Source organism: Scomber japonicus, chromosome 23, assembly GCF_027409825.1.
Source record: "Scomber japonicus isolate fScoJap1 chromosome 23, fScoJap1.pri, whole genome shotgun sequence".
NCBI lineage: Eukaryota > Metazoa > Chordata > Actinopteri > Scombriformes > Scombridae > Scomber > Scomber japonicus.
In genome coordinates, this window is record NC_070600.1 from 19,785,080 (window position 1) to 19,798,668 (window position 13,589).

General features: G+C 38.8%; 1 protein-coding gene across 1 annotated transcript in view; it reads right to left on the reverse strand.

The window, feature by feature from the left end:
* Positions 1-486: 486 nt before the first annotated feature.
* Positions 487-13,589, reverse strand: part of nrip2 (nuclear receptor interacting protein 2) — a 30,934-nt gene continuing 17,831 nt past the window's right edge. The window contains exons 3-6 of the mRNA XM_053314169.1: positions 6,257-6,339; positions 5,569-5,675; positions 2,421-2,473; positions 487-603 (exon numbers count right to left, since the gene is read on the reverse strand). Of these exons, the coding sequence (XP_053170144.1) occupies positions 487-603; positions 2,421-2,473; positions 5,569-5,675; positions 6,257-6,339 (360 nt within the window). The remainder of the gene's footprint in view (positions 604-2,420; positions 2,474-5,568; positions 5,676-6,256; positions 6,340-13,589) is intronic.

Here is a 13,589-nt window from a genome sequence, read left to right on the forward strand (position 1 = left end):
ACAGTATCTGAACTGAAATGATTTAGGTCTACAACCAACACTTTAGGCATTTGCTTGATCGTTTAAAGTAGTTTTTATACAGCCAAATCACAAAATATTCCACTGAATTTTCACTTTTAAAATGATTATAATGGTTTTCCCTTTTGGAGAGCATCAGTGCACTCAAGCAGCTCAACAGAGAAATTGGTTTGAATATATATATATAGTAAAATCATGAAAGAAAGATCAGACTCTCAGAGATCGGATTGGGTCATAACTGGCTTTCATCCGCTCTGTAAACTAGACTAATTTTGTTTTAAGATAATCATGGTGAATGTCTCAATTCTACAAACACAATGATGTAAACTGAAATGCTCATCCGTGTTCTGGCAGTGTGTGAGACACTGTGATCGGACGGTCCAGACACAAAACTGCATCGCACCGCGTTGCCGCAACAACAGCAGATTCGAGATGCGACGAAGCTGATCGCTGCCGCCGAATCGGGGCTCACAGGTTCTCGTTGGTGTCGTGGTGGCACTGGCTGTCGGTCGTAGGGTTCAGGAAGGGCAGCTCCTCGTCACAGCCCTGCAGCTTCAACACCCGACTGCTCAGGTCCAAGCAGCACTGTGCAGTGAAGGAAAGTGAAGCATGATTAGACATCAGTGGTTCCCAATCTGAGGTTCAAGACACCCATAAGACCAATTTGAGGGGTTAGGAGAAGATTATCAAGATAGGAAACCATAAGAAATATATTCAGCAACACAAAGTTTTTCTTTTTTTTTTGATTTTCTATGATTATTCCTATTCCTGGATAGTTTCACCACTTAAAGGGTCTAAAAATTACTCAAATTAGCCAATCCGAGAGGGAAATATTGCTCCATTAATAGCCAGTGAAGGAAAGTGAAACATGATTAGACATCAGTGGTTCCCAATCTGAGGTTCAAGAGACCCATAAGACAAATTTGAAGGGGTTAGGAGAAGATTATCAAAATAGGAAACCATTAAAAAATGTACTCAGCAACACAAAGTTTTTCCTTTTTTTAGGATTTTCTATGATTATTCCTATTCCTGGATAGTTTCACCACTTGAAGGGTCTAAAAATTATTCAAATTAGCCAATCTGAGAGGGAAATATTGCTCCATTAATAGTCAGTGAAGGAAAGTGAAACATGATTAGACATCAGTGGTTCCCAATATGAGGTTCAAGAGACCCATAAGACAAATTTGAAGGGTTAGGAGAAGATTATCAAAATAGGAAACCATAAGAAATATATTCAGCAACACAAAGATGTTCTATGATTATTCATATTCCTGGATAGTTTCACCACTTCAGGCATCTAAAAATTATTCAAATTATCCAGTCTGAGAGGGAGAAATTGCTCCATTAATAGCCTGTTAAGCCTGTTACAAGTAAACATTGCTTTAATTTAAGGGGAATTAATTCAAAAAGATTGAGAAGCACTGCACTATACCAAATTTGCTCAGATTTGATGTACTCGTTGAAATTCTTATCAGCAAAATTTATCAAGCAAGAATTTGAGGATTTGCTGTGTTAACGTTGTAAATTGAGTATCTTTGGGTTTCCGTCTGTTCGTCAGTTTTAACTATTTTCTGGCATTTTTATAGATAAAGTAATTCATAGATTCAGCAAAAAAAGTAATCAACACGAAGCAGCGACAGAAATTATACAGCTCTACATTTTCTTACAAGCAAAAACATTAAGCATCGGTCATTTAGATAATTTAATGATGCTATAATGAAATGAGTAAATATTGGGTTTCCACATGATGGTGGCTTTTTGTACACGGATTCATCCTTTAGTATCTCTGTTAAATAAAACTTTTGTAAACACAATCATAGCTGAAGACATTAATCATAAATATTACTAAACTGTATTAACATTTGCAGAGAAGCTAAATGGATGAGCTTGAAGGGAAACATTCAATAATACACTACAAAGTCCTTAAGGGCCAATTTACAAAATTACAGCTCACATTCCCTTCACACCTTCTAGTCCTACTCTAATTAGATTTTCAGGAAGATATGAAACAGATGCAATCATAAAACAAATAAGAGGGCAGATTGTCATTTCATTGCAGTTAAATAGCTTTTTTTTAATGTGCAAACTCAGAAATCCACATAACAGGATGTCTTCAATTCCCTCTTATCTGGGCTTCAGTTGCACAGCAGGCAGTGAGCAGATAGCTGCAGCACTAAAGTAACTACCTAGCCTTTCCCTGAGATAACACAGACAGTATGCCTGTGTTGTTTTTTTATAGCAATGCTCATATGTTCACTGTTCTTCCAATATGTATTTTTCTTCCTCCCCTCTTTGCTCATTTCAAGCCAGGCAGCTGGGCTCTTTGAAAAGCACACACCAAAAGAGATATGATAATACCACCAAAAAAAAATAAAAATTAGCAAAGCAAATGAGGACCTTACATTAAGTTCCAGCAGAGTCTGAAGACCCAGGCACAGCTCAAACGCCTCATCCTCTGAAAGTGAGAAAAGAGAAGGAAGATAAGCGGGGAGAGGGATAGGAGAGAAAGAAACTGAAATTTCTTATTGCGTTGTGAAAGCCACTCTCATTTCCCCTCATTAACACCCTCAACATGCATACATTTGTCTGAATTCAGGTTAAATCATCAACACAACTAAATTATTCCTTCTTGTGTTAATGAGCACAGATAAGCATATGAGCTCGAGAGGGAGAGATGTGAGTTTTGTAAAGGCGAAGTGAGAGTTTTGGAGATTTTAATGTCCATGAAAGAGTCAAGCACTGTGCTTTGAGATTGAATTGGAGTCATTACTCACTGCAGAGGATGAATTAAAATAGTGAGTGGAAGGTCCAGACAAGAACATAAATAACCGTGTGTGGTCTTTTATCTTTACGAGGAACTAATGTTCTCATAACTAAGGTAAGTCGCCGGAGTACAAGGACGTTTTTGACCAAGTGAGGACGCAAAGGACACTTCTGTAATTTTATGGTTTGGGATTCTGGAAATGGGATTTGACTTTAAAATAAACTGTCAGTCTTCTCAGTCATGGAACAAACGTGCATGACGAATTAATCTTCTGCTATGTTAGCAGCGAGGATGTCCCTATTCATGAGAGCATTTACATTTGCTATTAAACATCTGTGACAGGGTACATCTCCCCTGGAAAGAAGACGAAGAGTCTACAGCCATGCTAGCAGCTACTGAGACATAGTGGTGCTTTGAGCTAAATGCTAACATACTCACAATGACAATGCTAACATGCTGATGCTAAGCAGGTAAACAGTTTACCATATTCTCAACCGAAACACTCCAAGAATGAAAGTTAAAGTCTTAGTTGTGCATTCTTGTTTGCATTTCCTCCACATCTGAAGAACTGTGTATTATGCGAATTTGCAAGGCTTAATTTAACAATGAGAAATGTCCTTTCCTCGTCCTTATATCGATACTAGTGCTTCCTTGTTTTATGAATTAAACGGTGTACAAGTTAAAGCAGCTGTAATGTCCATATTTGAAGAATGAGCGACAGTCATCCCTACAAACCCTGCCCTTTAAATTCCTATACCTTCGGAAAGTAGACCCCAGATTAGGGATTTGTGTTGCCCCTACATCAATATCCTACAGCAGTGGTCACCAGCCCAGCTCCTGGAGAGCTACTGCCCTGCATGTTTTTAGGTATCTCCCCACTCTAACATGCCTGATTCTAATTATTAGCTCGTTATCAAGCAGTTGAAGCTTGTAAAGGGCTTGATAACGAATTAATTATTAAAATCAGGTGTGTTAGAGTGGGGAGATGCCTAAAACATGCAGGGCAGTAGCTCTTCAGGAGCAGGGCTGGAGACCGCTGTCCTACAGGAACTATGAGTCGCTACTTCCTCAGGTTAAAATGCAGGTTTAGTCTTTGGGGTCCTAAAAAGGTTCTTAGTCCTCTGGGAAAGTTCCTGCTGTGGAAACACCCTTTATCTTAGTTAGATACTTAGTTAGATATACATCTCAGGCTGATGGGAATATAATATAAGTTTTGCAGGCATTTAATCATAAAGTAGTCGACAAATTCATATTTTACACGACAATGGTGCCAGATGAATAATTAAAAGATCAACAAAGAGAAAACATTTTACTCAAAACTACAAATCAACCTCATTGTGAAAAGTTAGAGGATCACCAAAGTCAGTAGGACTCGCCCTCTAGATACCATGAAGGTCTGTACAAATCACCACAATCCTTCCAATAGTGTCTGAGGCATTGGTATTATTCCCAGGAAAGACAAATAGCAAATATAAATCTTCTCATAAACGGTGTACACATAAGTGTCGAAAAGCCTGTCAAACAGCTATTTATTGGACTGAAAATATTTCTAATTACTGGTCTAACATTGTCTTGTCTCCCCTATCTATTGTTTTGCTCAATGCTAATTTCTGTCTGGGAGTTGGATGCTCTGTCTGAATGCTAAATACACAGACAGGCACAATTTAAAAAAGCAACTATGCAGAAATTACACAGCAGGTGAATTTATTTTTTCTGCTAGAGCTGCGACTGCATTTATGCCTAGTGTGTTTTGACAGTTTAAAAAACACCATTTGGGAACACTCACATGTCCACTACAATAAAAACACTGAGTTTTTAGCCGTTTTGCCTCAGGATGGATTGTGGTCAGTCCACCAGTTTGGTCCAGACTGAAATATCTCAACAAGTACAGGATGGATTGCCATGAAAGTTTGTAGTGACGTTCATAGTTCATAGAGGATTAATCTTACTAACCTTGTTGATCTTGTAATGTTTTATGTAGCATCATGGTACATAAAATGTTCATGTATCCAGTGAAATGCCTCATGGATGAGTTTAAGTGATCCTGAGTTTTCCCAAGTGCCACCCAAGCAGCTATTACCACCACGTGGGGCTGAAGGCAGTGCAGAAGTACCATAAAATGCAATACCACTAAAAACTTCTAGAAACTGGCTCCAAAACAATCCCTGGCTCCAATGGACTCTAATTCAAAAAGCATCAACTTCTCTCTAGGAGTCAATCTTCTTATCTCAATGAGTCACTTTGATCTCAATCATTAAAGTCAGACTCTCTAATAAGTGTTCTGGTAGTTTGGACATTATTGCACCATTAATATGATTTGATGTCTACTGTGTGGGTGTTGATGGACAGTTAAGATTGACTGATTGATTGGATGAATTTCCATGATGTTTGGCACTCAAAGAATTAATAGTAATAATTTTGGTGATCCCTGTTCATAGTAGTATTGGACATATTTAAATTTTGGTGGCGCTAGAGGAAACACCACCATCAGGTCAAAACCTAAATGTGTCCAATACTTTAGGTTATGACCAAATATCTGCAAAGCTGATGATATTCCCTCATTCTCTCAGTCTCATTTGAAATTTTGGTTAATGTTCATGATCGACATGAAACATGTCTATAATCAACATCAGCATGTTAAGATTGTCATGTTGAGCATTCAAGCATGTTGGTGTTAGCATTTAGCTTAAAGCACCACTGTAGTATAACCTCACAGAGCTGCTTAGCATGTCAGAAGACTAAAAAATCCAAATCATTAAGCATATTCACTTAATTTCCATTCTTACCTTTGACATAAGCTGAGCACTGGACCGTCTGTCTGCCCAGCTGCAGCTGCAGATCCGTCACTGAACTGGTCACACCACATGGTGAACTGTCCTGACTGGGCACCAGTCTGACGAACACATACACAAAGAGACACATAGAATAATAATATATTCAGTAGTTCAAAGAAAAAAACATTTTGGTATATTTCATCTTAGATTTCCTCATTACATATCACTCTGTGATCAACTGCATGAGGTTTTTATTAAAAGTCAATCAAACATTTGTGCAGCTGAGGTTTCATATTAACCAGGATTTTAAAGACAAACAGTAGGCTACTGAAATGTTACTGTTTACTGTACCTGTTACCTGATTTGAAATTAAGATGAGAACAAAATGTCACATCCTTTTCACTCGTTTATTAAGCCAGTGCACCGCTTCTGATCTTCAGGCAGAGGTTTTTCAGGCATTTTGAAGTCTTAACGTTAGAATGAAGGTGATTTCAGGGCTTCTATGAACTACACCAGTCTGCCTTTAAAGCTTATAGGCTGTCATTAGTAAATCCCACCTTCTGTTACTGTTGAATTGTCTTTATCCTTCATTCTTATCGCTTTATCTTCAGGCTTTCACTTGGTTTTACTTTTAACTCTTTATTATTTGAATTTGGGGTTTGCTTTTGATAGATCTGACTATAAAAAACTGTTTTCTTACCCCAGCCTCTGGCAGCAAGAGGTGGAGATGTGGTTGTGTTGGCTGCCGGTGTTGATGGAAGCCTTGACTTCAGTCTCGCAGCACTGTGGAGAAGACAGAGGGGGGTTTTAGTGTCACTGTGTGATTTTTTTTTCACTTCAATCTGACACTGCCACACACAAGGAAACAACTAGTCACGACAGCACATTAATATAACTCTGAGGAGCCTTTGAAACAACCAAAAAAAACACCACTCTTTTTTCTTTAGAACAAACTCATTCGGCTGCCACAAGCTGCCAGATTGAAATATAAAGTCTGGAGCAGCATCAACAACACAAATCTCTGAAGGAATTCCTAGCAAGCGCTTGTTTTTCCGAGCCAAACATAACTGTGTGTTTGTAACTTGATCTGTATTGATTCTGTGTTCAATCACTGGTCCATTGTAAAGTGCTGCGGGTGTTTGGTTGAGTAGTCTTACAGTTTAAAATCAAGTTAAAAATAAACCAACAAGGTCACTCTGTATGGCTGTCACACATCATATTAGTTGTTTTTTTTAATTATTTGCTCATCTGTTACGCTCGTGTTGCTGACTCTGTTTCCTGACAAAATGCTGATTCTGTCGTCCACTTTGATTTTTCTTACTTAATGATCTCTAATGTGTTACCAGAGCATGAAATATTAACCAGCTCAGTCATATGTGCATGTTTAATTCATTAGTCAGCAAAACAACTCCACTCTGAAGAGCTCAAAATCAGGAGGTTAGTCACATGATTCATTTATACAAACTTTGAACTCAAAGTATTGCTGACTTAATGATAATTTTAAGCTTTAAACGTTTTCACTAATAACTTGATGACAAGATTGATAAAACGCTAAAGCTGCAATGGAAAGTCGATAAAGAGAAAATGAATCACCAATTATCTTGATAATCATTTTTGAGTCATTTTTAACCCTCCTGTTGTCCTCTAGTCAAGGAAGGAAGGGGGGGGGGAAAGGAAGGACGGAAGGCAGGGAGGGAGCAAAGGAGGGAGGAAGATGGAAGGAAAGGAGGGAGGTAGGAAGGAAGATGGAAGGAAAGGGGGGAGGAAGGAAGGAAGGAAGGAAAGGAGGGAGGAAAGGAGGGAGGAAGGAAAGAGAGGGAAGGAAAGAAGGAAGGGACGATGGAAGGAAGGAAAGGTAGGAGGGAGGGAGGGAGAAAGGAAAAGAGGAAGGAAGGAAGGAAGGAAGGGAATGGAGGAAGGAAAGAAGGAAGGGAGGAAAGAAGGAACAGTCAAAACAGACGGGGTCAATTTGACCCGGGAAGACGACACAAAGGTTAAGAAAGCAATTTTTAAAAACTCTCATTGCAGCTTTTCAACTGTGATATTTACCCGGTTTATTCTAATCTTCTATAAAAGTAAAGAGAAGAATATCTTTAGGTTGTTGGTTGGAACAAAAGTAGACATTTCATGGTGTCATCTTTAGCTCTGGGAAATAGTTAAAGATGTTTCACCATCTCCAAACAAGTCGTCCATTAATCAAGAAAATACTTAACATATTAATCAATAATGAAAATAACTGGCACCAACAGAGCTGCTCTCATGGCTGTAGACTCTGTTTTGGTACGATACGCTAACAGTTTCTTGGCTGTGGTTTCATATTTCATACAAACACAAGTGTGATATCAATCTTCCTTCAGTAAAAAAAGTAAATACGCATACTTTCCCAAACTATTCCTTTAATTTTTGATCTTTTTTTTCCTGATTTTCCCATCATTGAAGCCAGATTTTTTTTTTACAGTGGCACTACTAACAGGCAGCTTGTCCTATATTTCCACTGACATTTCTCATCTTCTGCATCTCACAGTTGCTCTGCTGCCTTCAGGGCTCTTCACATCACAAAGACATGTTTCATGGGAAGCAGAGAAAAGCCTACAGTGCAGCAGATTGTAATGGTTTATAGAAACTCTCTCTCTGAAATGTCTATAATGGGCTTTGCCTCCTTAGCATTTTACTTAATTTCATGAAAATGGTCCACGAGGGAGAGGATGAGAGTGTTAGTGGGAGTAAAAAATACATTAATGGGAGAATGAGGAATGTATTCATAACATATGGTAGCTCTGCATGCATGTGAGATAAGCAGTATGCTGGCACCACCCCCACACTGTTGACTGTGGATCAGGCTATGCATACATTTCATATATTTCTGCTTCCAATTGCAAATACAAGGCAGCCAATCTGCAGTTCAGGAAATAGTCACTTTCTAGATCATTCAAGTCAAATATTGGACTGTGATGAGCTACTAATTGTTTTTTATTGCAGTAGATTTCATTCAGAATTAAATTACACTGTCATTTTAGGAGGAGTGTCGTACATCACAGGTGTAAATCACAATGCAGCATTGCTGATAGAGTAACACCTGCACATGCACACTGACTGCAAATGACTACAGGAGCTGTATTTGCAGCCAGGACCAGCAGTGGTAGATTATTACAGAGAGAAAAAAGCCTCACAGAGTCACATCTGCATCAAGTATACTAGTACGCCATGAACATGAATACTTCTCTTACATCTTTATGCTTCAAAACGCTCTGACGCTCAGAGGTTTGAACCAAGAATATGAGATACAACATTTGTTGTGAATTCAAAAAGTAAGATTTTGTACAGTTAGATATATTTTAGTAATAGCTTTTTGTTGATGGCTGTCCATAGATTAGTTTTTAATGCTTGTGTCTGATGTCTAATAATCTTTGTCATGTGCTAAACTTTAATGTTTTCTTTCAAGTAGTTTACAACAGTTTTTCTGTTTTTATATATTTGAGATCTCTGTATTAATTAGGTTTAATGAATTTTGGTTGAGTTTTATTTACTTAAATTATGGATAGATTTTGAATAATGCCATTGCTATGGACAGGTTGTCTTCATAAATCCTATCAGCCTATTGTTATATATACAGTAGGCTATAAATATGGGTGTGGTGGCCATTTTTAAAACATTTTGATCCGTTTGGGGTCAATGTATACACGTTTGGTCCGAAGTCAAAGTGCAGGCGTTACTCTTTTCATCAACAGCAATTCCAACAACTTTTTTTAAAATTGTGTATTCATACATAAAAAATTAAGAACATTATGAAAGTTATGTTAAAGTCTCTGTTTTTGAGTTTGAGTTAATTACCTTATATTAATAGATTTTCTAACATCTGAGGGTTTTACTGTCCGGTGCCCCAACCTGGTTCTCGAGAACACGTCTGTATATCTTTTTCCTTCCTGTCATCATTCATGAATCAATACCTTATCCACTTGACGCGAGGACATTTCCCCCGTTGGAAATAAACACATTCAGTTTCCATGAGCCTTGTTTTGATCCCTCACACTCTGTACAGACTGAGCTGAGCCCTCTTTGTCCTCACAGGCACACAGGCTTATCAGCAGGACCACAAACCTGCTCTTTTGTCTCAGTCTCGGCAGTACCAAAATCCGTCTCTCTCACCCTCTCCCTGAAGTTTAAAAATAGCTGGAGCGAATGAGTAACCGGGGAGCACTTTGCATTTAATAAGTTGATGATAAAACCAAGCGAAACACAATGAGTAATAGGGGAAAACGCTGATTCCACTAGAAAAGTCTTGAGTGCACTACTGATTTTAAATACATGCACACACACACACACACACACACATGCAGGATCCACAGACGCTGTGCTGCATACTTTAAACACCACAGGGAGAAGAGGCTGCTGTATCATTGTATTGATTTCTTGTGATGGATGAAAGAAAGATTCAAGATGTTTATTGTCACTCTGGTTGCATAAGTGCACTCATGAAATTCTTTTGGCTGCAGGGCTCCATTACATCAAACAGTGAATAAATATAAGGAATATAAATATAAAAACAGCATACAAATTATAATAAAAGCAATGAAAGCTATAAAGCAATAAAAGATATGAAAAGCAGTAAATATAAAAACTTGATTAAAATTGTAATAAAGAAGAATAACAACAGTAAAAATGTGCTTATGCAGTCATTCATCAGATATTGCAGATTGTTAGATTTCACTCTGCTGGAGCATGATTTGTCTTGTTGTGAGTCTTGTATCCCCTCCTCGTCTCCTCGAGGGCAGCAGGGACGACAGCCTGTTGTGTTGGTGAGCTGGGTGCTTAATGACCCTGAGGGACTTCCTGGGTGCAAAGCTCTTCCAGACTGAGCAGCTCACACCCAGTGATGTGCTGGGACGTGTGTACCGTCCCTCCTCAGCGCCTTGCAGTCCGTGCCGGTGCAGCTGCTGCACCAGGTGATGAAGCAGCCTGTCAGCAGCTCTCTATGGGGCTCCAGTAGATGTGCCTGAGGATTTTGGGACTCAGGCCAAATTTCTTTAGGCACCTGAGGTTGTACTGACACTGTTGCACCTTTTTGACGACAGTGATGGTGTGGATAACACATGCCAGGTCCTTGTAGGTGTTAACTCTCACGTTATTTGAAATTGTCCACCTTCTCCACCAATGTGCTGAAGGGGTGAGTGCTCCTCCCCCTCCTGTAATCCACTGTGATGTTCAGGATGTCTTCTCACCACAGGATATCAACCCCACAACTGCTGTGTCATCCACACACTTCACGCTTTGTCGCCACACAGTCTCGGGTGTAGAGGGAATACAGGACGGGGCTGAGGATAAATCCATGTGGTGCTCCTTTGCTTAGTGGAAAAGAGGTGCGGTTGTCCACTCTCACCACCTGGAGGCGATCCATCTGAAAGTCCAGGATCCGATCACACAGTGCTATCTTCAGGCCCAGATCCCAGTGAGCCTGGAGGGCACTATAGTGTTGAAATGGCTCATGAATGGCTGCATTTCCCCCTAACTACAATTCAAATATTAGCTCTCCCTGGACGCACAGTAGATAAAGTTTGTAATCATATCTACTTTGTTTGCTATTAGTTAGATTTAATAGATAATAAAAACAAGAAAACATGTTTTCATAGAAGAAAAGAATGTCAAGCTATAAGATAAGCGAGAGGAATCATTGAATTACAGCCCTTTTTTATTAGTTTAAGTGAAGACAGTTTTATTTATATAATGCCAAATCACAACAGAAGTTATCTGAGCCCACTTTTCAGATAAAACAAGACTCTTTAATTTACAGTGACAAAATATTCCCGTGAGCTAGATTACTCTATAAATTTAAGAAAAGAATGAAAAAAGCCCATCGCAATTACCCAGACGCCCTTTAAAAAAGTCTGTAAATTGCTGATTTTGTCTGACTGACAGTTCAAGACCTAAAAGTGTTGAATTTACAATGATATAAAACAGTGAAAGGCTGCAAAGAGTGACCTTAACAGCATTTCTACCTGATAAGTGACTAATTAATGAAAAAACGTGTTGTTGTATAGGAGAGCAACTAAAGAGAATAGAAATTATATTATTAAAACTAACTTTTTATGTCGCTCTATTATTGTGTTTCTCTGCTGCAACAGCCACTGAAGTATCACATGAAATGCTGGATGAATAATGAGGACGGTCTGAACCATTACTTCAGTATTCTGTGTGACCTTTCTGCATACATTAGTCACTGTAGTGTTGAGTGTGTTAGATGGGTGACCAAAGTGAGTATCTCCATGCGAAACCAGGCAACCTAATGCCTAATGTGTTTCAGACAAATTGTAAGAAGTAAAGACAGCAAATAAAAAGCATAAACACTGAGTCACTGCATGCATAATGCTGCTACTCTCTACTACCTGTCTCATTTAAAGTGGTAATTTAAAATGCACCATAATCTGGCCCTAAAATACAACATTTATATTTACATCTTAGTGTTAGAGGTGCAAATAAAGCAAAAAATAAGAATTGAACATAACTTAAAATCCTTCCATGTAGTTTAGGTGTGTTCGAGGTTAATTCCAATATTTGGATTCAGAGTTATTCATTAATCCTGATCCTAATCACACACATTTTTGTCTTTATTTGATTGTAGATAGTATAGCAGCAATGATTAGTTGAAATTGATCAGCAGCTATTTTGTTAAACTAAAAATCATTTTCTTAAGCAAAAAAATAGCAAAAGATACCAAAAATGTGTTGATTGCAGTTTCGCAAGGGTTAGGGTATGTGAGGATTTAAAGCATTTTTGTGTCATAAATGATAGTTAACTGAACATTTTTGGATTTTGGACTGTTTTGGACATACTACACACTGGAAGACCTCACCATGGGATTTTTTGGGGATGAGCTAGACGGGAAACGACATGCAACATCCAAGTTCCACATCTGGATTTAAACAGGGGACATTGCAGTCACATGTTTTCTGTCTAAAGGTGTCAGCATGAACACTGCTCTATATCCCCTCTGCACTTTCCGCATTCACTGACGAGTACATACTGCTGCACTCTTGTACGTCAAGGGAGTTTCCATTGCGCTCCAACACTGTAGTTCACTCTGTGGAAAAATCTATAGCAATTCTCTGGAGAGTCACCCTGAGGGTTGGGGAAAATTAGGCATCTTGGGATTGTTTCGTACCATAAGTGGATTCCTGCAATCAAGGGGCGTTCAGGTGTCCTCTGGGTCAAATACGGGCTTAAATGTAATCTCAACATCACTGATTTGATTCTAGCAGGGGAACTTTTTTGAACTTTGTAACCCTCTCTCTCTCCTCGCATTTTCTGTCAGCTCTTAAATGTCTAACAAAGGCAAAAAAAAGTGCTAGTACTGACAGTTGTTGTACATTATACAAACTGTCATCCATTTAGCCCAGACCAAATCAAGAACTTGTTACCATACAAGCTGTAAAACACCAGATGATTGACAGTTCAATCTCAACCTGCATGTTTCCTGTTTCTACAAAGGACCCTGCTGCTTAAGTCAAGTCCACAGCTTGAGGCTAAAGTCAATGTGAAAGTACCTTAAAATGCAACGCCACCGACGGCTATGAAAAGCACCAACTGACTCCCATTTTAAAAGCTTCAACTTCTCTCCAGAAATACTAAGTCTATCATTTATTTTCATCAATCCATTATGGTCTCAATCGCTAAAATTTGGGTCCTCTTATAAGTCTGCTGATGGTCATTTTGAAAATTATTGCTCCATTAATAAGATTATGAGACTTTGACAGTAGCTTTTACATGTGCCGTGTGGGTGTTGATTGACAGGTGGCTCACCTGCTCAAAGGGGCTTTAAGGAGATAACATTGGGGTACAAGTCCTAAAAACTTGTCCCCCAGTGGTGGGGTTGGCTGTTGGTTAGCACATGGGTTACACATGGGTTTCAATAGGCCGCTGCTCACATTTTCCTCCCATTTTGTTTCTTCCTTTTGTTCCTTAACTTGCCCATTTCAAGCCCATACAATTGTTACTCCTGTAACCTTCTTTTATTCCATTTGGGGCCCATGTGGACATGA